A 23,201-nucleotide genomic window follows, 5' to 3' on the forward strand; every position below is an offset into this window, starting at 1 on the left:
CCACCACTTTCAATATTTAACTATTGAGGTTGTGGCATTGTAATAATGGTGGTTAAATACAAAACCAACCTTTGGATAAGAAACTTTTCTATGCATAGTAGGTGCTCATGATTGTGATATTTCAACAGCAGTCGCTTATATATCAATGCAAATTGCGTTTTTAAGTTCTTTTTGGCCCTGTCGTCCATTCAATTCAATTATTGCAAAACTTGCAGACATATACATACAACATAATCTGCCAAAGGGGAAAGAACTCCCAAACAAATTCACAACATATTCTCAGAACTGCATGCCAGCACCAGCATCCTCTACAATATTTAGTTTGCCATTCATTATGCTGCATCATATCTGCAAAAGATTGAGTCACTTTTTCGTCGAAAATGTGAACATCATGCAGTGCTCGTATGCCTTCCCTGGCGCAACGATCACCGATGGAAAATTGGGATGATTTACTGAGTCAGGAAACCCCTGAGTCTCCAAACACAAGGCAGCATGAGTCTTATAAGCAAATCCCCCTTTGCCCGTCGTGTTGACAAAGTTGCCCGTATACAGCTGCACACCAGGGGCGTTTGCTGATAACTTCATCACTCTTCCAGATTTCTTGTTATAAACCACGGCCACAGGTTTCATCTTCAGCCCGTCGTGGCCATCCACTGCATAATTGATGTCAAAGCCTATGGAACCATTCGGAAGTTGCTTGATTGGACCTTTGATCACCAACGGTTTGCGAAAGTCATAAGGTGTATTCTTGACCGGGACAATTTTGCCGGTGGGGATGAGGTGATCATCGACGGTTGTGATGTGTGATGCAAATATCTGCAGCTCATCGGAAAGGATGTCCCCGGAGTTGTGGCCACCAAGATTCCAGTAGCTGTGCTGGGCTAAGTTCACAGGAGTGGCTTTGTTCAGAGCCTTTGCCTTCATTTTTACACTTAGTTTGTATGGTTTAAGAAGCGCATACGTCACTGACGCCACAACATCACCTGGAAAACCTGTGTACGATAGAGGAAACCGGTTTTCAGCAATCAAAGCAATGAACAGATAAGATTGGCATACTATAGTCCCACATTTGATAGATACCTTCTTCGCCATTTACGCTGTGATATGTTAAGGTAATGCTTGGCGATCGACCAGTTTTCCGGTGGTTCAGGACTTTCCACGGCACTTGGCTGAACCCCTTCTTTCCACCTGAAATTGAAGGAGGGTAAAAGTCATTCATTTAAATTGTTGAATTGTGGAAGATGTGATTAGATTTTTGTAAATTGGACTGGAAAAATAAGTGAAGAAGTTCACTTACCATGGAGCATGTTGGAGCCTTCATTGGCATCAAGCTTATATGTAGTGCCATTTAGAGTGAACTTAGCACCACCTATGCGGTTTGCAACTCTGCCCACAATGGCTCCAAAGTAAGATGAGTCATTCTGCAGTCATTAGTAATTAGTTGAGATTTTACTTGCATCCTTACGATTCTATGACTATAAGGTAAACAAGTATGCTGTGAGTAAACTATGGTGTAAGTAATTGGAATGAAGAAAAGACAAAACTACACAGTAGTTATCCATTCATGTCATTTTCTTCATAATAAATGAAAATGGTGCTTGAAACTGTGCTCGAAAAATTGTGCAAATGGATTTGTTAACTTTACAATGAAGATTAATTAGTGACCACAAATTCGTTCACTCTGATCTTCTAAGATTAATTAGTATTTTCTGCAGGGGGTCTTCTGGTTGGTATGAAAAAAAGGAAGATTGAAAACAAGAACAATGAATTAACTTCTTACCATGTATTCTTTGATCGTGTCATAACCAAGAACAATATCCGCTAACTTTCCTGAAAATTAATCGAAGAAATGTATACTCAGACACAGCATAAAAAAAACAATCAGAAGAAGGGATGAGCGAAGAAGGGCTTACCATGCTTGTCAGGAAGAACTACAGAAACAATTCTGGCACCATAGTTAGTGACCTTGACAGAGAAATCTCCACTCTTGATCTCATATATCCCAAGTCCACCATTTTCCCGACTGCCATTTGCCAAAACCACCCCAAATGCCAAGACAATTAGACAAGACACCAGAGAAATCTTGGACGACATTTCTAAGCCACTAGCTAGCTAGCTCCAGATGCAAACAGAAGGAACAGAACATTCACCCTGAAACGAACCTTATGATTTAAAAGGCAAGAGGATGTTGATTAGAAAAATGGGTGTAATGAGCTGGGAGGACTTTGGATGAAGACAAGTCAAGTTCTTACATATTTTATCCTATGGCTGCTGTCTGCTTCTTGATTGATTCAAGAAATGGCCGGCTGGTTTGACTTGAATGATGTCCTCGGGACCACCAAGTCTACAGCTTGCAACGCACAGCTTGGATGAAGACCGTTACTATGAGATCAGTTCAAAAAGCGATCACGTGGTCACATGAGAAAACACTTACGTATACATAAAAATGTACAATCTCATTGTATTGCTCTCACTCCCTATCATTGGCTGTATATTAAATATGGATTTCACGTCCGACAGGTCCAATTATTACTGGTCCATAAAGACCGGCGCGCATCGCACCGTGCTCAAACTTCCCTATTCAGATCTACTGAGAATCAACATCACATAGACCAAATAAAAGAGGGATTAAGATTTTTAAAATTCGAAGGTGGTCTGCTTTCATTGGCAGTATATTCATGGTCGTTTTCAGCAGTCCTGGTAATGGTTTTGGATAAATTTGTAGACCTCCAGGTGCATAGATTCCAAAGCCATGGCTGGCTGCCGAATCAACATGATCACTATCCTCTTGACATCAATATATTGCCTGCAAGTTCACACGGCTGCTCATTCGTCGAAAGGGTGGTTGAACCATGGCGGAGATGTATACAACCGGAGATATGCTGCCAGTGAGACCAAGATTACGCCGTTAACAGCTTCAAAATGTGTCTCAAGTGGGAATTTTATACCGGAAAAGACATCACGGCCACTCCGGCAATATCTGAAGGAGTTGTTTATTTTCCGAGCTGGAATGGATACATATACGCCGTGGAAGCAGCAGATGACTCACTTATGTGGAAGAAATATTTGAGACGGCTCACGGGTCTAGGCCCGTCCTTGCCACTTAAAAATGTTACATCGATGGTTTCCAGGGCTACTCCAACTATAGCTGGTGAGAAACTGATTGTTCCAATTTACGGAACTGCTTATGTTGTGGCGCTTAGATGCAAGACAGGGGAGCTTGTCTGGATGAGACAGGTCGAGAGGCATCCAGATGGTGTGATCACCATGTCTGGGACGCACTACAAGAAGTAAGCTTCCTGATGCACCAGGTTTCTTGGTTTTCATGGCCGTCGGGTTTTCGTGGTTCCTGATGCAAGACTGGAGAGATCCTCCGGTCGTATGAGACTGAGGCCTCTGTGTTCGGCGACTTGTCGAGTAGCCAAGGATGCATCTTCGTTGGGAATGGCTACGCGGTTCACTTTGGGACTCTGAATCCTCTACTGACTGCAGGAACTTCCCTTTTTACCTTCTGCCTGGATTAAAACACTGACTATCATCTTTCTGATCTCCAATTATATATATACATATATATATATTGTGGTTAGTCTACAATAATGTCTTCGGACAAGGTAATGGTGAAAATCCAGGGAGGGTCAAAGCTCAATTCAACTTTGTAATATATGCTTGCACCTGAATATCTGCCAGATTTGGCCAATTCCCTATGCTAGAAGAAGAAAGACAACGACAAAAGTTGAATTTATATATTCTAAGCAAATAAAGGAACAGGATTCATAGCGTTATTATAATAGCAAAAATTCAACAGATCCTAATTCCTACACAATGCTTGTAAGCAAAGGAACAATAATACGCATTTTAAATGATGTAATAGTCAACTAATTCCCAGTACAGAAAAATTCTACAAATCCATCTAAACTTCTACTAATGCACCTAACTACAGTATCAGCTAAGCATCTCCTAATCAATGGCGAGATCAAGTACTTCCAGATGCAGTTTTATCAACTTCATATCACTGTTTTGTCTCATCGATTTTGCTATTTCTACACATGTATGAGTCTCTCTTTATCTCTCTGATGTAGCTTAAGATATAACTGCTATAATTTCACTTCAAGTAATAATCAATCCTCTGTAACTATTCAAAGAATGCCTTTGCAGGGGACTGAAGGGCAGAATAATCATTCTGGAAATTGGTTAAACCATGGAGGTGACCTTTACAATCGCAGATATGCTGAAAAAGAAACCAGGATTAGTCCTTCAACTGCTTTTCGTCTACGACTCAAGTGGAGGTTCTACTCTGGGGGCGACATTAGTGCAACACCTGCAATCCTTGATGAGATTGTTTATTTCCCAAGCTGGAATGGAAATATCTATGCGGTGAAAGCCGCAGACGGCTCCCTAGTTTGGAAAAAGAATTTGCAAGCATTAACAGGCCTTAATGCAACCATATCATTAACAAATGATACTTTTGTTAGATCAAGAACAACTCCTATTATAGCTGAGGATAAGCTGATCATACCAATATATGGCCCTGCTTATGTTATTGCTGTTAAACGTGCTACCGGGCAGCTTATTTGGAAGAGACAGCTTGACAAGCATCCAGCTGCAATTATCACCATGTCTGGAACCTACTACAGAAAGTTAGTTTTTAACAGTCGCTAACTTGATTTCATTCTTTAACATATATATTGATAGAGGATGAGAGCGACATCAATTTGATCATTACTGTCCTGACCTTACCTCCTGCAGAGCTCTGTACATCGGTGTTTCTTCGCTAGAGGAAACATACAGCATCGAGGACTGCTGCACATTCCGAGGGAGCTTTGCAAAGTTAGATACACATACAGGCACCATTTACTGGCAAACATATATGTTACCTGACAATAATGGGGAGAGAGGAAGATATGCTGGAGCAGCATTGTGGGGAAGCAGCCCTTCCATTGATGCACGTAGAAACCACGTGTATATTGCCACAGGAAATCTTTACTCAGTTCCTGAGGATGTCGAAGAATGTCAGGAAAGACAAAATAATCAGACAGTTCCAACCCACCCCGAAGAGTGTGTTTCACCTGATGTTCATTTCAACTCAATGCTAGCTCTAGACATGAAATCTGGAAAGATCAGGTGGTATAAACAGATTGGAGGATATGATGTGTGGTTCTTTGCCTGCAATAATCTCTCGACCCCAAATTGTCCTCCTGGCCCGAACCCTGATGCCGATTTCGGTGAGGCACCAATGATGCTGACCATCATTCTCAATAACACTAAACTAGATATTGTTGTTGCTGTTCAGAAAAGTGGATTCACTTGGGCTCTTAACCGGAGCAGCGGCGACATAGTCTGGTCCACTGTAAGTACCTGCATTTACCTGTCCTCGACAACCCCAGATGCATAAAATAAAATTGCATTGATGCAGGAGGCTGGTCCAGGAGGCACTATGGGAGGAGGAACCTGGGGAGCAGCCACAGACACCCGGAGGATCTACACCAATATAGCCAACAGTGACAAGAAGAACTTCACTCTTCTGCCATCCAACAAAGTGACAACCGGAGGAGGTTGGGTGGCCCTGGATCCTGTAACAGGCAGAATCTTGTGGTCAACAGCTGTTCCATATAATGCCACAACCAATCCAGTGACCGTTGCCAATGGAGTTGTCTTTGCAGGCTCGACGTATGGAACAGGGCCAGTGTATGCCATCGATGCTGCAACTGGACAGATACTGTGGTCGTATGAGACAGGAGCTTCTGTATACGGGGGGTTTTCTGTGAGCAGAGGATGTGCATACGTAGGACATGGATACCGTATGATTCCATTCTTCACTGCAGGAAGCTATCTCCATGCATTCTGTGTGTACTAGACTAGATTCATTGTGCTTCCTAACTAGTGTCCTAAAATTAAGAACAAGATGTATTACTAAATCCGCATTGAAAAGTGCTACTTTTTCTGGAATGCGATTTTGCATATTGAGTAGCGACTCTGGTCTAACTACAGTCCACGGGCCGGGATTAATTGAGACATAAAAACCCTAACTTTAAACCCTTGTGGCTGAGTGAACGTTCCACAAAATGGTTTCTTTATATCGATTGTCCAAATTGCGACGGTCGCAGAGATTTTCCTTCAATCTTTCCTCCAGCTATCGTGAAATAGACGGATTTGGTTCAACTTCTCATTTGAATTCATTTTTATGTTGGACTCAGCGTGCGTTCTACGGATCGCATTTTAGGGAGGATCCTAGCATAGACTTGAGTCAGTATCCTTCGGACAGGATTCGCAACTTTTCCATCATTGCTCATGTTGATCACGGAAAGTCAACTCTCGCCGACCGGCTTTTGGAGCTCACTGGAACTATTAGGAAGGGACATGGACAGCCTCAATATTTGGATAAATTGCAGGTTTTTGTTTAGTTTGTGATTTGCAAGATTATTCTTTGCTTTTACCTTGCATGCATAGAGTGGCGTTGAATGGGAAAGGACAATCCCTGAACTACATTTTTTTGTTCATAATAATTGATATGTGATATTTGAACTATGAAGAGGTTTTGTTGCCTGTGAGTCTGATCCGGTGTCAATTATATAATTTCAATGAGGTTTTTTTTTCTGTTTTTACGGTCTTTGCAAGATAATTGAAGAAACTTGCGAGTAAATTTCGACACAATGAAGTGGTAATGTCTATATGCATGATTTCTTATCTTTACTGTGACAATTTTGATTGTCTTAGGTAGAAAGGGAGCGTGGAATAACAGTTAAGGCTCAGACAGCAACTATGTTTCATCAGCACAATTACCTTGGCAGCAACACGAACTTCTTACTGAACCTGATTGACACACCAGGACATGTAGATTTTAGCTATGAAGTTTCAAGATCCTTGGCAGCTTGCCAGGGAGTCCTTCTTGTTGTAGATGCTGCTCAAGGTGTCCAGGCACAGACAGTTGCAAATTTCTATCTTGCTTTTGAAGCAAACCTTGCTATTATACCTGTCATTAACAAAATTGATCAGCCAACAGCTGATCCAGACCGTGTAAAGGAACAGTTGAAATCTATTTTTGATCTTGATCCAAATGATGCTTTATTAACCTCAGCCAAGACAGGTCAAGGTCTCGATCAGGTCCTTCCTGCTGTGGTTGAACGAATTCCCCCTCCTCCTGGGAATAGTAGTTCTCCTTTGCGCATGCTTTTGCTAGATTCTTACTATGATGAATATAAAGGAGTTATCTGCCATGTAGCAGTTGCTGATGGAGCTCTACGGAAGGGTGAGAAGATCTCCTCTGCTGCAACCAACCAATCTTATGAAGTTTTAGATGTTGGGATTATGCACCCAGAGCTTACCCAGACCGGAGTCCTTTTAACAGGGCAAGTGGGCTATGTGGTCACAGGTATGCGATCCACTAAAGAGGCACGTGTTGGAGATACACTTTTCCATACTCGAAGCATTATTGAACCCCTTCCAGGTAATTACTCGTCATTCTAATAATACTAAAACATCTTATGCTAATTGAATACTGACCTCAAATTGCATTGGTTAAGTATAAATCCTTTACTTCACTTGCTATTATCCCTATCTTTCCTCTACTTACATTAGTTCTTTTGGTTTTTAATGTTGAAAGGTTTCAAGCCCGTAAAGCATATGGTATTTTCTGGTCTCTATCCCGCTGATGGATCTGATTTTGAATCACTTAGTCATGCCATTGAACGGCTCACTTGTAATGATGCCAGTGTATCTGTTACAAAGGAGAGTAGTACAGCACTTGGCATGGGTTACAGGTAAAGGTAGACTGGAGCTTTTACTAAATATCAATAATTGGGTTCTGAAATATTGTCTTATCTAACAGATGTGGTTTCTTGGGCTTACTTCACATGGATGTCTTTCATCAAAGGCTTGAACAGGTAAATTCTGTTTTTGCAAAGGCTTCCTTGCAAAGCTATCCAAGGTTACTTCTATACTGTGCATGTTAAGTTTAAGGGTAGTGAAGGCTGCTTAATTACATGTATTATGGCAAAGAATGGCATGTGTGAAGTCATGGCTGTTTAGGATTTTGTAATTACATTTCATGTGATTGGTTGTTGCTGCTCCTGAAGAAAACTAGAAAATTAGCCATTGTATCATTCAATAATTAATGTAGATATGCACCACAACTCACGCCTTCTATAGAAAAGCCTTCATTAACTTTCTTCCAACTCTGTTCTTGAAAATAGGAACATGAAGCACATGTGATTTCTACTGTTCCTACTGTGCCTTATATCTTTGAGTTCTCAGACGAGAGGTATTTAATTACTTCTCTACTCTCATTTGTTTTTATGTGTTTTGCCTTAATACCCGCTGATGGTTTGATCTCTTTCTAATAGCAAAATACATATCCAGAATCCTGCTATGTTGCCCTCAAATCCAAAACACCGAGTAACAACCTGCTGGGAACCTACTGTGATAGCAACAATTATAATTCCTAGTGAGTAAGCTCTCAAGCTCTACATGGTGGTACCTAATTCTCCATGGCTATTTAGAAAACAAATTTTGAACTTCAAATTGCAAGAAATGGAATGCATTAAATATGCTTACACCTCTTAGTGTGCCACTTGAAGGTACGTAGGCTCGATCATCACCCTTTGTTCAGAACGACGAGGTGAGCAGTTGGAGTACTCATTCATTGACAGGTAAAATATAGCTAAGTCAGAACAAGTATATAAATATCTTGTTCCTTTCATGTCTACCCTAAGAATATATCTAAAATTTTGTGAAAGGGGATTTTATATGTAATATCTTTCGTACAAATCATATCATGTACAGTCAAAGAGCTCTCATGAAGTATCGTTTACCATTGAGGGAAATTGTTGTTGACTTCTACAATGAACTGAAGAGTATAACTTCAGGATATGCATCGTTTGATTATGAAGAGGCAGAGTAAGTGTTGATTATTTTTATTTCTCACACTCAGTACAATGCTTGTGCCGGCTATCAGTACATGTCATGTCTACATTGGATATAGTGGAGAGAATTATATATTTGGTTCCTGACAGCTATCAGATCTCTGACTTGGTGAAACTCGATATTCTATTAAATGGGCAACCTGTTGATGCTATGGCAACCATAGTTCATAGATCGAAGGCACAACGTGTTGGTCGTGAACTTGTGGACAAGCTGAAGAAGTTCATTGACAGGTTTGTTGGCTCATTCAATTCCAATACTCCACTAGTTTTGTTACAGCCTGTTCGCTATATTAATAATATCTTATCAAACAGGCAAATGTTTGAGATAACCATACAAGCTGCTATTGGTTCAAAGGTTATCGCCAGGGAAACGTAAGTTTGTCCACAACTTAAATACATTCAGTCTAAACTGTTTCTTTGTTTTTGGTAGTAATGCTAATAATAATGCAGCTACTCATCGAGCTCATAAAACACGTAATCCTAACCTGTTCTTACCTCACTTCCTCTCTCAGGGTCTCGGCGATGAGGAAAAATGTCCTTGCTAAATGCTATGGAGGCGATGTTACTAGGAAGAAGAAATTGTTAGAAAAACAGAAGGAAGGCAAAAAGCGTATGAAACGCATTGGCTCTGTTGACATACCCCAGGAGGCTTTCCGGGAGCTACTCAAAGGTTCATGAATCTGCAGACGGAGTTCTAATTTTGCTTACATTCTTACACAACATTTGTAATTCCTTTAAAGACATGAAGAGTATAGCCAGCTTATATGTAGGAGATGAGATAGATTTCTCTCTCTTTTCCATAAGATTAAATTTTTTAAAGTGGATTGCATAGTAATAATCTCCATTTTTAATTTCATATTATTGTTATGTAATTTTGCATTGCATATAATACTGTGAGAAAATTCAGACATGGTAATGAAATTGATTCATGTATCATGTCACGCGATCAATTTACAGTACAGGCATTGTTATTATTATTCATTCATTCAGTGGCTGCTTGAATATATATATGACCTGAAATCAAATATATATATATATGACAATATATATTCATGTAGTTAAAATCGTGTTGATTAGTAGATTGGAGGCATCCCTATAGTGTCCGGACAAGCTGCATATTCCAGAGGGACGTGTCCATTGTCGTCAGATACTACAAATGGTAGATCATCACAGAACATCCCAACACATGATCCATTGTCGCCGGCGATCTGAGCAACCATGTTGTCGGATTCGGAGTTTCCTCGGAATTCTTCTTCGGACATTGCGTTCTTTTCCACAAGTTCCCGAAACACTGGAGACCGGAAGAGTATGCCGAGAGCCGTTGGAGAGGATTTGCTGCATAGAGATGGCGTAGCCGGAGCAAATATTGTTTCTTGCAGATGGTCCATGCTCAAGGCTTTTCTCTTCAGACACGGAGAGGGCAAGGGCGAGACAGGGCCGGGATCTCCGGTCAGGAATGGGACAGAGGACAGAGCCGGAAACTCCATGTTTGTCTTAACTTCTTGAGCAGGGCTTGGAATGTAGTTGCTTCCTGGCTTCAACCATCTGATGTATGTGCTTAGGTCGAAATTCGTGACGGCGTTTATTCCGCGGTATTCGATCGCTGCAATGTCGTAGGCGCGTGCTGCCTCCTCTTGCGTACCTGGTAATGAAACAAAGTTATCATAACTTGTAACAATAACTACATTAGTACAATATATGAATCTTACTGTAAGTGCCGAGGTAGAGGTACTTGTTTCCGAATACCCGCCCTATCCTTGCTTCCCATCTTCCGTTGTGATGGTGTCTGCAGTTTTCGACAACCATATGTTACACTACTCGCATATATACATACATATATGCATTTATATATGCGCGCGTATATGCTACCTTGCGACACCTCTGTACTTGGATACGCCTCTAGAGAAGCCACTGCTTCTTCTACAAAAGCATACATTTAAGTCATTAAATACTTATAATAGAGTAATGAAGACGGAAATTGTGAGCTAGAGGTAAGTACCTTCTAAGAGAGGCAAGGTACTCTTCTTTGGTGACAGTCTTCATAATCTCGATTTCCATCTGGTAATCAGTGATCTATGGAAGATGTCGATGAATTTTGTTACTATAGAAGGCGAACATTATAATGATATGTAGGTAATAAAAATTCATACAGGGAAGTTTGTGAATGTTGATGTTCCCCAATACTTGAGTGCTGCTAAGTCATATGCTCTTGCCGCAGCTTCTTCATCGTCATAAGCCCCTGCAGAATATCGCGGCGCCTCTCACTTTAGTTCTCGACTAAATCCAACTTTCTTGCAACGTGAAGTGTATGTAAGGAAGGAGATCGGAATTTGTACTCACCAAGATAAACTGGGGATGGGATGTGATGTGATCCAGAGCAGATGCCGCGATTGATCCACCAGAAGTGTCGAAGCTTATGTTAGTCATCAAACAAATAATGTAAAGACATATAGATAAACGATGTAAAAACAATACCTTGTTTTCCCTTCTTCTTCTGAGTAACATTCCAAGACAGTTTGTCCCATAAGTGTGCCTCGTACCTTCCTGTCCATCGATGGCGGCTCACCCCACGGAACCTTGAACTTCTTTTCACAGTCGTTGGCGCTGCTGCTGCTGCTGCGTCCACTTCCTGATTAACTTCCTTCGCTCGAGCATCAGTAACTGCAGCTGTCTCTCTTCTCCTGCGCTTGATGCGCCTCGCCTGATCGGGCGCGCCGTCTGCCATTCTCACTCCATGAGGCCTCCTCAGATTTTCTTCACTCTTTACCATTGCCATTACCAACTCCACCTGCACTTAATTTTCTTCTATGTGTATATATATATATATTTTCCTCCTCTAAGAGTCTAACTCCTCTCTTTCACTCCCAATCAATTTATATGCATCGATCTTTCTTTAGCCTTCCTTATGTATATATATATATAGAACGTAAATGACTCTGGTCTAATTTTTATGTAGTATTAAAATTAATCCAGTCCTTCTTTTGGGCTCACTCTGCCTTGTGCCTCTTGTCTGTAGCTGCTGCATTAGCTTTGGGTAAAGACAGCAATGGCGATTGTAACAAAGAATCTTGATGAAGTTAGGACAACATCATTTGTCTTCATACTGCCTGCTGCCTACCCACAGCCCATAGCATCAAATCAAAATGCAGCTTGGATCCCATTCCTGTTATTTTACTTTATTTTATTCCTACTAAAATATAGCTCATTTTTTAACTTCGATGAAACTTCCATTGACATTTGAACTGTAAATTATCTGGAAATATTTAATGCATAATCTGTAAGCTTAACTGATAAGAATCATCCAAGTCGTTGGAGATTGCTGTTTGTTTTTATATAATATACAAAGAATCAGTGGTCATAAAAAAACTTGAGAGTGAATTGACAGGGCATGACATAATGAGGTCAGAACTGAGCATTTTCTTGGATTAATCAAATAGTTGAGCGTTTTATATATGCTGTCACGATCGATAAACAAAATGTGGCGATATTAACTATGGGAATCCATTCATGACAATATATTGCACGCAGCAACACGTTTTTGTGATTTAGACAAAGTCGCGTTTCGTAAATAAAGCTTGTTGGGCTCATTTGGTTTGGGCTTACAGAATAATATTAGGCCCAATATGAAGTCCATAAAACTATTTGTTTCATCCACTTGGCCGTGGCTAGGGCATTCGACGCTCATTCCCGCGCACAACTTCCGTCGCATTGCAGTCGCATTCTCTGCCGAGAATTAGGGTTCTTAAGTTATAGTTTACATAGTCATGTGACCGGGGCTCTACACCGAGATCGGCACAAAGGTGCGTGTTAATATTTCTTTTAATTTGAGTTGTTGTTTTGAATCACATCATTTGACATCGTTGTTTTCGCTTCCATTTTTTGGGCGTTTATAAGCTTGTTTGTGTGCTGAACTAGATCTTTTGTATAACGATTAGCAGACGACGAGTTCACAGTCACCAATTGATTTGGCACTGGAGTTGTATGTAATTTGTCGAATTTTGTGCGTATTTGATGTAGTTTGCGCTTGGATTGGAGATTTGGCAATGGCATGGTTTTGGAGTTGACAAAGGAAAGGTTAAAAGTGTGCCAGATGAAACGAGCGGGCGACCTTCTTTCAAAAAGTGGTAGGAATCCCATCCGCGGCCCTGCCAAGTTCGTAGTTAATTTTCTTAACCCTAGGCCCCCAAACTCGATTCATTCCAGGCCTCTCTTTCTCCCACGACCTCGCACTCGACTAACCTTTTTTTTTTTTTCACTCCCACCGCCATAGTCTTCTTCGTCACCTTCGTCGACTTTTTGTTATCCGGCTTCTCCCTATTCTAATTCCTCACCTTCGGCGTCCTTTTTGGCTTCGTCTTCTTCGGACGTTTTGTAAGTTCCTTGCACTAACTTTGATTTGTTTTCTGTTATCAATATCAACACCGATCAGTGTTTGTTAAGTTATTTTTTGTTCATTTGGTCTACTGTTGGTTGTTCGTTGTAATGCTATATCAATTTAGATGCATTGGAAATTTTTATTCATCTCTCACTCGAATCTTTCTTCAACATCTTTGTTGATTTTCAATCACAATGTATCCCAAAGGTTAAACTGTGAAGATCTCTGCAACAATTTCACATCGCCCCCTTGTAAAGCCATCAATGCAAAATATCTATCTATACCTTTGAAGAAATCTCACTTGGCAAGGATATGAAAAAATTTATTCTGGATACTAAATAATCTTAGCTAGGTACCCTTCATTTACTTTACCATGATTCCTATTTAGGCCAAAGTGCTGGTATGATTCCTATTTTGGCCACCATAGCATACATCCATTAGTTATACCACATGCCCCGTATATTTTAACAAATATGTGTTAATCCCTATTGTTTGTATCCAAATCAAGTTTAATGACATGTGTGTTGACTTTTGATGATACTGATAATGTCATTGCAGTTCATGAAGCACTATGGTCGTGTGGATTATTATGCCTTTATGCCAAGTCGAAACTCCAGAAACAATACAGCTTTTTTGACGAACAGTCTCTGTACGGGCTGCCCAAAGTTCTTTTCCATGAGGACAAGGTGCACTAATGATATTGATGATTTTACTATTATTCGGGATTATGATGAATCACTGCATTATTCTCTTGGTTCAGTCTTGGGCTAGTGTTTGTATAAGCACACCATGTTTGTGCCTCATTTTTAGCTTGATAGTTCTTCTGCACTATTGGTATTGAGAGCTATAAGGGTGTGTTGTAGTGGTGTTTCGTTTGCTTAGGTTTTGGATTTGATTTTTGTAGGTGAAATAGCTGATCATATACATTCATAAAGCGACCAACGGATTTTCTTATCCTTAAAAGAATGGATAAAACCACATCAACCTTGCATTCCAATCCTAAAGTATGGTAAAACTGAAAATTGTTTAACGTTTACATAAATAAAGAAATGTCAAGATTTTAGTTCTTGTGCTTTTCATTTGATAGGTCTATATAAATTTACTTTTGAGTTCAATGTGAATTTTATTGCCTAGTTTATTATCAAGTTAGCCATACCTGCCTTAAATCCTGATAGAAAGGGGATTTTGTACATTATATTTTGCTAAAAAACTTTGATAAGCTATGCTTTCAACTTTTACACCAAATATTTTATGTATTTATGCTAAAACATGGATACCAAATGTGTATGTTACCTTTTATTTCCAAAAAAGATTATGTAATTATGTATTACTAATGTAGGAAAGTGTTAGTGACAACATTCTGCATGGAAAAGATGTCTTGGTGGTTATGGCAATGGACTCTGGAAAGTTCTTGTGGTAATTTCTAACGTCTCTGTTGTTTCTATCTTTCTGTAGTTATATAACTCATCCACTAAGGTTGTGTTTGGTACAGAGAAATGAGGCCAGAGAAATGGAAATGGTATCATTTCTCTTGTTTGTTTGAGTCAAGAGAAATGGAACTTGAGAAATAAATCATTTCCATTTCTCTACTTTCATCTCTCCCATATGGAGAGAAATGATGTTGGAGTATATATATTTTTTAATTTTTAAAATTTTTTGTACTATTTAATTTTTATAATTTTTTAAAAATTATATTATTTTAATTTTACAAAAGCCAAACTTAATTTATTTTTAAAGTATTTAATTTTTACGACATTTTAAGAAATTTTACTAAAATATAATCTTAAAAAACATCGTATATAATTTATAATTTTTTTTAAAAAAAAATTTACCAAAAATATTTTTCATGAATTCTCATTCGTTAAAACTCTCTTTTTATTGTGTTAGTCATTTATTTTTGTTTGCTCATTCATATATCTGCATTTTTTTTTTTAGATTTCTCAAATCAATTCTCTGTTTTATCAAACAAGAGAATTAATTCTCATTCTCTACTCAATTCCATTTCTCTCAAATTCTATTCTCTATTGTCATTTTTTTGCAATTCCATTCTCTGTACCAATCGCCCCCTAAATCCATAGCTAAAAGCAATTATTCTTTTTGTGAGGAAGAATTCAATTGATAAAGCTATCAGATGCTGCCATTAATTGTGAAAAAGATTGCTGTGGTCATTTGCCCACTTATCTCGCCAATGCAAGATCCATTGAGTTGATAAAGCTATCAGGTGTTGCAATTGATTGTGAAAAAAGATTTATGTGGTAATTTACCCGCTTACAGCTAGTGCAAGATCCTGTTGATGTTGTAGCTTATTATCTGTGTTTTTTTGTTGGTTTTAAATTCTGTATTGTAAATATTGCAACTGGTTTTGCTGTATTTACTTGATGTATTGTGATAAGGTTATTGCTTTGAAGTAGAGGGATGGCTACCTCTCTAGAGCTCAGATACAAATGTGGCAAATAAAGCTGGAAGCGGTCAGTGTGATATTCTGTAAATGATGCCAGCGAAAGTCTGCTTCCTGCCAGGTGAAGTTCTAATTAAATGCTCGATGATAATTTAGTTTTTTCTTTTGTATCTTCACCTTCTTGATAAGTATTGAGACATGTTATGATGATTGCATGAACAATGGATGTTGTGCTTTCTAGGCAAGATTACTGGATTCTGGAGTATTGGCTATTGCTGAATGGGATCATAAACGAGGGGTTTCGTAATAATTGATGTGCTTGGTTTTAGTTTCATTTGTTTCAACTAAGAAAACTGTCTTTGGAGCATGGGGTAGGATATGGTTCAATCTTTTTATCATTTGTAGCTCCAATGCGCAGACTTGTGCATTTTCTTCATGGCAGAAACTTTCATAAGCCTTTGTGCTTTACAATGCCTATTTATTCATATTTCTAAGTTTTCCTTTTGACAGGATGGAATACGAACAATTGAACAGATTGTGAGATGTTCTTTTCGATGGCTCGTGGGGTGCAAGCATTAAACTGCAATTGATAAGTAAGCTTCTATGCATAGCCATTATTTATCTATTTTTTCTTTTATGATTTATATGCAATTGATAAGTAAGCTTCTATGCATGGGGGGATGGTTCGATTTTTACAATAAATTCTGGAACATTCTTTTTTTTCATTTTTCATACTTCATGTTTTTTTAAATACCTTGTAAACCACTTAACCATGTTGTGCTCGCTGAGATCCGTGTAATATGCCCACTATTAAGCCAAGACTCAAGGGGGCCGCGTATTGATATCCATTGGCCCAGCACAAGCCCAGTCCACAGGCCCATGTATGCCCAACTGAGGTCATGTGCTGTCAAAGGGGCATTTGAGAGTTTCAATGGTTGTAACCCTAGGGCCTACAGAGGCATGAGAAGTTTTCCCGGAGTCCAATCCACCTACGTGCAGTGGCGAAACCTCTCGGGAGGAATATTTCTGCTAATGCTATATGACTGAACGGCCTATTATAATAAAAACGCAAATGGCCTATTTGATAAGCCCAAATTTTCCTTCTGAAAAATGCAAATGTGCGTCTATCCTATTCGGGCATTGTTTCTAACCTTTGTTAAACTGCAGAATAAAATTTCAGCGAAGCCAAATTTATGTAGGCCCAACTCCCGACAGGATCAGCTGCAGCTGTAGAGGCCCATTGTGCCCAACGATTTATGACCCATATTTTAATCAAAAATGCCCAATGTGTACCCCAGAAGCCGACCGGATAGCATGTCTGCCCTGATGCAAACAGAAACTCGTGCTGTGTCAAATCCCAAATGGCCCAATCTAGTTTTAGAGCTACCCCAAAGAGCCCAGTCCTTTTTTGGTTCATGCTAATGTGACCCGATGTAATATCACTATAGGCCCATTAGATAGGCCCAGTTGGTGTCACCCAAAAGCCGACAGCATCACATGCAGTCTACCCAATTCGAACATACGCACGTGCTGTTAAGAGGCCCAAGTGCCCGAATATCGTTTCAGAGCAGGCCCAAAGAGTCCAATTATATTTTTGTTCATAGTCTTACGGCCCAATGTTACATCACTGTAGCCCCATTAGACAGGCCCAACTTCTGTAACCCCAGAGCCGACAAGATCAAATGCTGTCGGCCCAGATTTAGACGTAACCCCTTGAAGTTGTTATGATTCAACTGGCCTTATGTGATATCACCGCAGGCCCATTGGACAGGCCCAATTATTGTCACCTAATAACCGACATGATCAAATGCTGTCTGTCCGGTTCAGCTGTACCCACTTGGCCCAACGTTATATCACTGCTGGCCCATTATACAGGCCCAACTGTTGTCACCCAAAAGCCGACAGGATTACATGCTGTCTCCCGTATACTCAACAAACCCACTTGCTATGTTTTAAACTCATCAGGCCCTGGTGCTGTTTCCGTCCTGGCCCAACTGACCCAATATAGTCTTATGGCTGGCCCAGAGTCCAATTATGTTTTCATTCATACTCTTACGGCCCAATATAATATCACAGTAGGTCCATTGGACAGGCCCAATTGTTGTCAGCCAAGTGCCGACAATATCACATGCTGTCTGCTCAGATTCAGACATACCCACGTGAAGATGTCATAGCCTAACTAGCCTAATGGAATATCACTGCAGGCCCAATTGTTGTGACCAAAAAGCCGAGTCTCCCACATACTCGACAGACCCACGTGCGGTGTTTAGAATTCACCAGGCCCAGTGCTGTTTCCATCCTGATCCAGGGCTCATTAGTATTTCAGCATAGCAATTCTGACAGGCCCAACTATTGTAACACAACGGCGACAAAGGGACTGTCCTCCCAGACCCAGACAAATCCACGTGCAAGTGCTAACGTCGGATATGACGTGTCGCCACCGCTGACCTGGCAAAGTCACGCTCTTATGTAAAGGCCGGTCCGGCCCATTTTATTTTATCAGTTTTCAGCCCAAATCCAATACATGCCCAGCCGCCTTCCTCCAGGCTGCTTTGATTGATAGCAATCTTTCGCTAGCTATGTCGTGCTTGAATACAACTTTTTATACAGCTATGGACTTATGTATCAACTTGAATTATAAATGTTGAATTCAATTCTTACATGTTAAAGTTCATATTATCCATGTACTTACTTAAAAATAAGATTAAAAATAAATAAATAATAATTTTACCATGAGATGAAACTCCCTCTTTACACCTGTGCTCAACAGAGTTCTCTTATAAACGAAGGACATCAAAGAAACGTGTTAAATACCAGTTCCATACAATTTTCTGCACTCGTGTTGTCAATGTCCTGAAAATTAACCTACACAATAACATCAGCGATAAAAATGACAGCCATAATATACACCACAACCATAAAATTTTCTTCCCCGAGTTGTCAGTGCCCAGCTATGAAGAAATCAACCCAGAGACAGAGCAGAAACCCAATCAAAGTTAGCTCCATCTGTAATGGTGAGGTACCAAACCTGTCCGCCAATATACTTACTAAGTGCAAGATTCCAACTTCTCACTACTCATGTGGATGAAACGCTGAGGTGATTACTTAAAAACCCACATACCTCACAGCTATTGCAATCCAGGTTTTTGCATCTCAAAGATTTTCAAACCTGTAATATCACAATTAGTTTCCAAATCTTGAGATGCCATAGCAAGAATTTCAGGGATAAAGACTAATACATCAACATGTAACCTCATAAAACATTTCATGATTGGCCCTCCATTGTTAACATATTTGCATGTTAGCAACATCTTACAATACATGTAAGCACATTTCCATTGCAAATAAAGAATATATTAGAATCTTTCCATTGGCCAAGAAAATTTAAACTAGGTAAAAGAAAAGTTTGAATTGATGCCCCAAAGAAACAAATCTCACAATCAGTGAGAATGCTATGGCTTACATTATGACAAAAATTCTCATTAAACCTTAGTATGGAATCCCCTCCTTAAGTCCACACCTTTGCAAACAACAGAAAATAAATGTAATAGGATTAAATGAATATAACAATAATTGAATACACTTGGGTAGTATATTTTTTCATATTAAACGTGTATATATACTTTTGCCCGTATGTATAATACTTGGATATTAACTACTAGAATATTTCTTACTAATATCATGTAACAGAAAAAGAAAAGTGCGATGATAAAAACAAATATTTTAAGATTAGGAAAACATTGCTTTGAACAACACTTCATGTAACACAAATTCTCCTGTAATCCTTTAGATGGAGTTAGTTAGATTATAATCACCCCGTCTTATAAAATAATGCTCAAACTTTCGGGCACAAAAATTTAAAAAATATATATACTTTAGTATTATTTGTGTGTTTTTTTGTAAAAGTAGAATTGAAATTTTATAGGGTTATTAATATAATTTTTGGAATAAAATAGACTGGGTATGAGAAATATGTGGAATCCATTAGTGACATTATAAATAAATAGAAAAAATAGTGAATATAAATTTAAAAAAGAATTGTACTTTTTTACTAAATACGTTATGATCACACTTTGGTATACATGCTAAAATGATAAAATGAGCATTGTTTATAAGACCGTAAGGGTATTAAATTATATTTAAATAGTTTAAATAAAACTATCCATATAATTGAAATATATTTTAAAATTGAAGTGAACACTAACATATTATATAGTATATAACTAATATATGCATTCGTAATATATATATATATATATCTAAATTTAGTTATCTAATATCATTAAAACTAAGAGGATATATAACATATTGAGTGAAAAATGACATAATCATGAAAATAAATCACATAAATCAGGCAGAAGAAAGAGAAAAAATCATACTAGCAACTAAAAAATTTATCATTCATAGTGAAGATACCAATTGTTTTTCTGCTCTGCAAGATGTTCAGACACCATAACTGATTGATGAGCAAACAACCCAGAGGACCTGTTAAATTGCACAAATAACTTCAAATTAGACATTCAATTATACAACTACTTAACTGAAGGTAAATTAATAAGCTTAAGATATCAATTATTGCAAGAGGAAAATCATATTAAATTTGAAGTCTTTTGGCACATCAGTCATATTAAACCAATATTTACTACTCCTGCATACATATCTAGCTATTTTGTTGCTCCTCCGATTAGCACAATCATATATATATATCAATGCCAGAATATGTTGGCATTTCAATAGGAATTCCTCCAATGAGAAGCACAGGTAAATTAAATTCTTGGACAATGATCTAAATAGACAACATATCAACCACCATTCTCAAGCAAAATTCCCAATAGCAGTCAAGACCTTTGAAGCAATGCAAAAGCAGCTTGTGAGAGAACATGGTATTTCAAAAAACAATAGTGGAATTGAAATGATCAAGAAAGAAACATAGCAAGATGTAATTCAGAAAATAAATATATTTACTTATTACATTGAGTCTGACCTTTTGAAAATTTCACTTGACTAGTATATTCATGCATGTACACCAGTTGCAATGACTAATGCTTCAATCTCCCCTTGTTTGGTGGTTGAGCCCGGGCGCACTTCATTTTCAGGGTCTTCTGTAACGCAAAGGGATTCCCCTGTCAGTGTGGACTGCAACTAACAACAAGCAACGGTTAAAAGATAGCCTAAATGGTAAAACAAAAGACTCAAGGCAGTTCAATTTAGGAGAATTGTCAACGGAGGTAGAACCCAAGGTACTCCTTCCCGGACAAGGCAAACCAACGCAAGAATGACCGCAGCATTTCCATTTCTTCATCATCAACAGGACCCGACCTGGCTTGCCCCCATCCGCATTTCCCCCCTCCCTTCGTTCCCCTCGGACTAGGGTTTCAGAGACAAGGTGAAGAGGAAGAGAGTCCGAGACGAGTGGATGAAATTAGGCTATCAACACAATTGGATTGAGACTAGGGAAATCATTTATAGGAAAAAATCTTGGGCTAGGGTTTGGGATTCGGTCCCCGCTGCATTTCTATCTCTTCGTCATCAAAATTCTTAACAACGAGACCGAAGATAGACTCAGAACGCCGACGCCGCCTCTAACCCGGAATCAAGATCGAATCGGCGTATGGCTGTAACTTCTCTCCCTTTCTCCTCTCCCGCCCTCTCTGGGTGAGGGAACCAGCGACTGACATCGATAGATACTTGTAACCGTAGAACGCGTTTCCCAGCGTCTGAATTCTGAAACACATGCAAGGAGAAAATGTTTTATTCCTGCCCTCCTTATATCTACAATCAATCTAATAATCTATCCATCTTACAATATATAGTATGCAGTAGTTTCATGCAAATAATAAAATATTATTATATTAACAAAGAAATTGGAGAATTTCAGGAAACAAACTACACTATTTATAACATACACCATCTATACAGCAAATGAAACTTCTATAGACGCATAGCAGAGAATGAAGTAGTCGTCAATAGACTTAAATCCAAATGAGACTATGAGAGTACTGAGAATGTTGAAAGCATGAAGTACTTAATTACAAGTGTCGTAATAGAAACATATTTTCATGCATCTACCAAATATAAACAAACTCAAAACTTCACCACAAGAAGTTCTTAAGAAACTTTAGATTTTGTAAAAGAATAATGCATTATATTTACTTTTCATATCCTCAAACAAAAGAGAGTGTGGACAAAATAAGAAATTTCATATATTAACAACAATATAGAAATATACCTATGATAAGTTAAATAGAGAAGCAAAAGACGAAAAATGGATGGTAGCTACAAACAGATGAAGTTGACTTCACTTCCTTTCTTTTTTTTGATCGGACTTCACATTGTTTTAATAGACTTCAAATTGTTCAAGATGAAAGGAAAATACTATCAAAAGTTAAAAATGATGTGCAATGTTGTAGTAGATAATCATCATCTTCAGAGAACATGCAATGATTGAATGTGATTTTCTAATTAGTATAATGAACAAAACATCAATTTGTACCTCTTAAAAGGCTTTCATGATTTAGAGAAAATTCAGTTTGTCTACAATTGTTGTGAGGTTCGATTGATTTTTCAATGGGGTGCTGCTTGATATCCACCAGCTTTCAAATGTGACAAAGCAGCAACCAAAAACATCTATGCATGTACAAGGTTTAGGGAAAATCAAACATAGATTAGGGACATCTATGCTGTGTAAGAAATAAACAGTCAACATAAAATTAGGGTTACATACAAATACAAACCAACCTCTTCCTTGTTACCACACTCTAGTAGCAAACATAATACCCATTGGGAGAGAGTGCCCTCAACCATCGCATTGTATTTGTACCTCAATATTCAAGAGAGAGAGAGAGGGAGAGGTGAAAAGAAGTTGAAAGTATTTCTTCTTTCAGGAAGTACATCCCTATATTACCTGTATAAACTGTTTGTTTTCTTCATCCTCTTCTTCTCCGGCTTCCTCCTAGATCAACTACCAAGATATATGAAGTGCAAATGAGAAATTAGAAAGAAAAACACACACAAATAATTGTGGATCTGTTGTATACCTATGTGATTACAAGCGCAGTCTGATGAAGCTTAAGGTAAGAAACCCAACCCTAAATTTCAACATTTCATTAATCTAAATGAATAATAGAAGCATTGGTTTGATTCAAACGAAGCAAAACTCATCAAATGCGAACTGAAGAGAATTCAAATAGAAATTTTGTTGTCACGTACCACCAAGAGGAACAAAGTTAAGACGTAACTACAATAGAGATGATCAACGCAGAGAAATCCAGAAACATACATCACCGCTCGTGAAGGCTTCAAGGCTCGAGCAGAGAATTTTTCTACAGAAACAAATGAAAAACGTACAATAAACAATGATTACCCATACACTATTGCGATTTCAGAAAAAGTAGCCACACTGCATACCATCTGGGGATGTAGCTCAGATGGTAGAGCGCTCGCTTAGCATGCGAGAGGTACGGGGATCGATACCCCGCATCTCCAAATTATTTTATTTTTAATTTTTTTC

The 23,201-nt window shown here is 38.6% G+C and overlaps 4 protein-coding genes, 2 long non-coding RNA genes and 1 other non-coding gene across 28 annotated transcripts; 4 read left to right on the forward strand and 3 right to left on the reverse strand.

Annotated features, from left to right (window-relative positions):
* Nucleotides 1-157: 157 nt before the first annotated feature.
* On the reverse strand, nucleotides 158-2,247 carry LOC127243636 (uncharacterized). Its single transcript, XM_051263754.1, has 5 exons — nucleotides 1,914-2,247; nucleotides 1,781-1,830; nucleotides 1,298-1,421; nucleotides 1,081-1,188; nucleotides 158-992 (listed from the first exon to the last, which is right to left on the reverse strand). The coding sequence occupies exons 1-5, from the start codon at nucleotides 2,092-2,094 to the stop codon at nucleotides 364-366; spliced, it is 1,092 nt and encodes a 363-aa protein (XP_051119711.1). The 5' UTR covers nucleotides 2,095-2,247; the 3' UTR covers nucleotides 158-363.
* Nucleotides 2,248-2,428: 181 nt separating this feature from the next.
* On the forward strand, nucleotides 2,429-5,872 carry LOC127243604 (uncharacterized). The gene is made up of 4 exons (XM_051263703.1): nucleotides 2,429-4,048; nucleotides 4,156-4,637; nucleotides 4,747-5,347; nucleotides 5,414-5,872. The coding sequence occupies exons 1-4, from the start codon at nucleotides 3,965-3,967 to the stop codon at nucleotides 5,852-5,854; spliced, it is 1,608 nt and encodes a 535-aa protein (XP_051119660.1). The 5' UTR covers nucleotides 2,429-3,964; the 3' UTR covers nucleotides 5,855-5,872.
* A 176-nt stretch (nucleotides 5,873-6,048) lies between these two features.
* Nucleotides 6,049-9,774, forward strand: LOC127244521 (translation factor GUF1 homolog, mitochondrial). 2 transcript variants are annotated; one of them, XM_051265078.1, is made up of 11 exons: nucleotides 6,049-6,389; nucleotides 6,715-7,444; nucleotides 7,601-7,757; nucleotides 7,826-7,880; nucleotides 8,190-8,257; nucleotides 8,340-8,444; nucleotides 8,574-8,645; nucleotides 8,779-8,892; nucleotides 9,009-9,149; nucleotides 9,231-9,290; nucleotides 9,431-9,774. In XM_051265078.1, the coding sequence occupies exons 1-11, from the start codon at nucleotides 6,063-6,065 to the stop codon at nucleotides 9,594-9,596; spliced, it is 1,995 nt and encodes a 664-aa protein (XP_051121035.1). In that variant the 5' UTR covers nucleotides 6,049-6,062; the 3' UTR covers nucleotides 9,597-9,774. The 2 variants fall into 2 exon arrangements, with proteins under 2 accessions (XP_051121035.1, XP_051121036.1); XM_051265079.1 differs by having other exon boundaries at nucleotides 6,256-6,389; nucleotides 6,719-7,444.
* Nucleotides 9,775-9,849: 75 nt separating this feature from the next.
* LOC127244522 (AP2-like ethylene-responsive transcription factor SMOS1) lies at nucleotides 9,850-11,768 on the reverse strand. Its single transcript, XM_051265080.1, has 6 exons — nucleotides 11,259-11,768; nucleotides 11,069-11,157; nucleotides 10,918-10,991; nucleotides 10,788-10,838; nucleotides 10,628-10,704; nucleotides 9,850-10,560 (listed from the first exon to the last, which is right to left on the reverse strand). The coding sequence occupies exons 3-6, from the start codon at nucleotides 10,974-10,976 to the stop codon at nucleotides 9,992-9,994; spliced, it is 756 nt and encodes a 251-aa protein (XP_051121037.1). The 5' UTR covers nucleotides 10,977-10,991; nucleotides 11,069-11,157; nucleotides 11,259-11,768; the 3' UTR covers nucleotides 9,850-9,991.
* Nucleotides 11,769-12,587: 819 nt separating this feature from the next.
* LOC127242166 (uncharacterized) lies at nucleotides 12,588-18,260 on the forward strand. Of its 13 annotated transcripts, none has more exons than XR_007836739.1 (9): nucleotides 12,588-12,718; nucleotides 12,936-13,289; nucleotides 13,852-13,979; nucleotides 14,633-14,709; nucleotides 15,402-15,548; nucleotides 15,687-15,812; nucleotides 15,933-16,062; nucleotides 16,202-16,284; nucleotides 16,859-18,260. It is a non-coding gene; the product is annotated as an uncharacterized LOC127242166 (long non-coding RNA). The 13 variants fall into 13 exon arrangements; XR_007836736.1 differs by lacking the exon at nucleotides 16,859-18,260 and adding an exon at nucleotides 16,512-16,852; XR_007836723.1 differs by lacking the exon at nucleotides 16,859-18,260 and adding an exon at nucleotides 16,507-16,851.
* A 164-nt stretch (nucleotides 18,261-18,424) lies between these two features.
* On the reverse strand, nucleotides 18,425-23,034 carry LOC127242147 (uncharacterized). 9 transcript variants are annotated; one of them, XR_007836718.1, is made up of 8 exons: nucleotides 22,901-23,034; nucleotides 22,729-22,779; nucleotides 22,596-22,652; nucleotides 22,416-22,511; nucleotides 22,185-22,318; nucleotides 20,676-21,415; nucleotides 20,108-20,176; nucleotides 18,425-18,860 (listed from the first exon to the last, which is right to left on the reverse strand). It is a non-coding gene; the product is annotated as an uncharacterized LOC127242147 (long non-coding RNA). The 9 variants fall into 9 exon arrangements; XR_007836713.1 differs by adding an exon at nucleotides 19,155-19,211 and having other exon boundaries at nucleotides 22,430-22,652; XR_007836715.1 differs by having other exon boundaries at nucleotides 18,450-18,860; nucleotides 22,430-22,511.
* A 69-nt stretch (nucleotides 23,035-23,103) lies between these two features.
* TRNAA-AGC (transfer RNA alanine (anticodon AGC)) lies at nucleotides 23,104-23,176 on the forward strand. The gene has a single exon. It is a non-coding gene; the product is annotated as a tRNA-Ala (tRNA).
* The last annotated feature ends 25 nt before the right edge of the window (nucleotides 23,177-23,201 follow it).

This window comes from Andrographis paniculata, unplaced genomic scaffold (genome assembly GCF_009805555.1).
Source record: "Andrographis paniculata isolate CXL003 unplaced genomic scaffold, ASM980555v1 Contig19END, whole genome shotgun sequence".
NCBI classification, from domain to species: Eukaryota; Viridiplantae; Streptophyta; class Magnoliopsida; order Lamiales; family Acanthaceae; genus Andrographis; species Andrographis paniculata.

Bases quoted from the DNA above. Each gene is read 5' to 3' on its own strand.
- LOC127244521 (XM_051265078.1), top strand. From the start codon at position 6,063: ATGGTTTCTTTATATCGATTGTCCAAATTGCGACGGTCGCAGAGATTT. The intron at 7,758-7,825 runs GTAAAGGTAGAC...CTTATCTAACAG, and splicing joins GCACTTGGCATGGGTTACAG to ATGTGGTTTCTTGGGCTTAC. The intron at 8,445-8,573 runs GTAAGCTCTCAA...TGCCACTTGAAG, and splicing joins ACAATTATAATTCCTAGTGA to GTACGTAGGCTCGATCATCA.
- LOC127244522 (XM_051265080.1), bottom strand. From the start codon at position 10,976: ATGGAAATCGAGATTATGAAGACTGTCACCAAAGAAGAGTACCTTGCC. The intron at 10,705-10,787 runs GTAGCATATACG...CGAAAACTGCAG, and splicing joins AAGTACAGAGGTGTCGCAAG to ACACCATCACAACGGAAGAT. The intron at 10,561-10,627 runs GTAAGATTCATA...TTTCATTACCAG, and splicing joins CCTCTACCTCGGCACTTACA to GTACGCAAGAGGAGGCAGCA.
- LOC127243636 (XM_051263754.1), bottom strand. From the start codon at position 2,094: ATGTCGTCCAAGATTTCTCTGGTGTCTTGTCTAATTGTCTTGGCATTT. The intron at 1,189-1,297 runs GTAAGTGAACTT...CTTCAATTTCAG, and splicing joins AGGCTCCAACATGCTCCATG to GTGGAAAGAAGGGGTTCAGC. The intron at 993-1,080 runs GTATCTATCAAA...TATCGTACACAG, and splicing joins CAGCGTAAATGGCGAAGAAG to GTTTTCCAGGTGATGTTGTG.
- LOC127243604 (XM_051263703.1), top strand. From the start codon at position 3,965: ATGGCGAGATCAAGTACTTCCAGATGCAGTTTTATCAACTTCATATCA. The intron at 4,049-4,155 runs GTATGAGTCTCT...ATGCCTTTGCAG, and splicing joins ATTTTGCTATTTCTACACAT to GGGACTGAAGGGCAGAATAA. The intron at 4,638-4,746 runs GTTAGTTTTTAA...TACCTCCTGCAG, and splicing joins TCTGGAACCTACTACAGAAA to AGCTCTGTACATCGGTGTTT.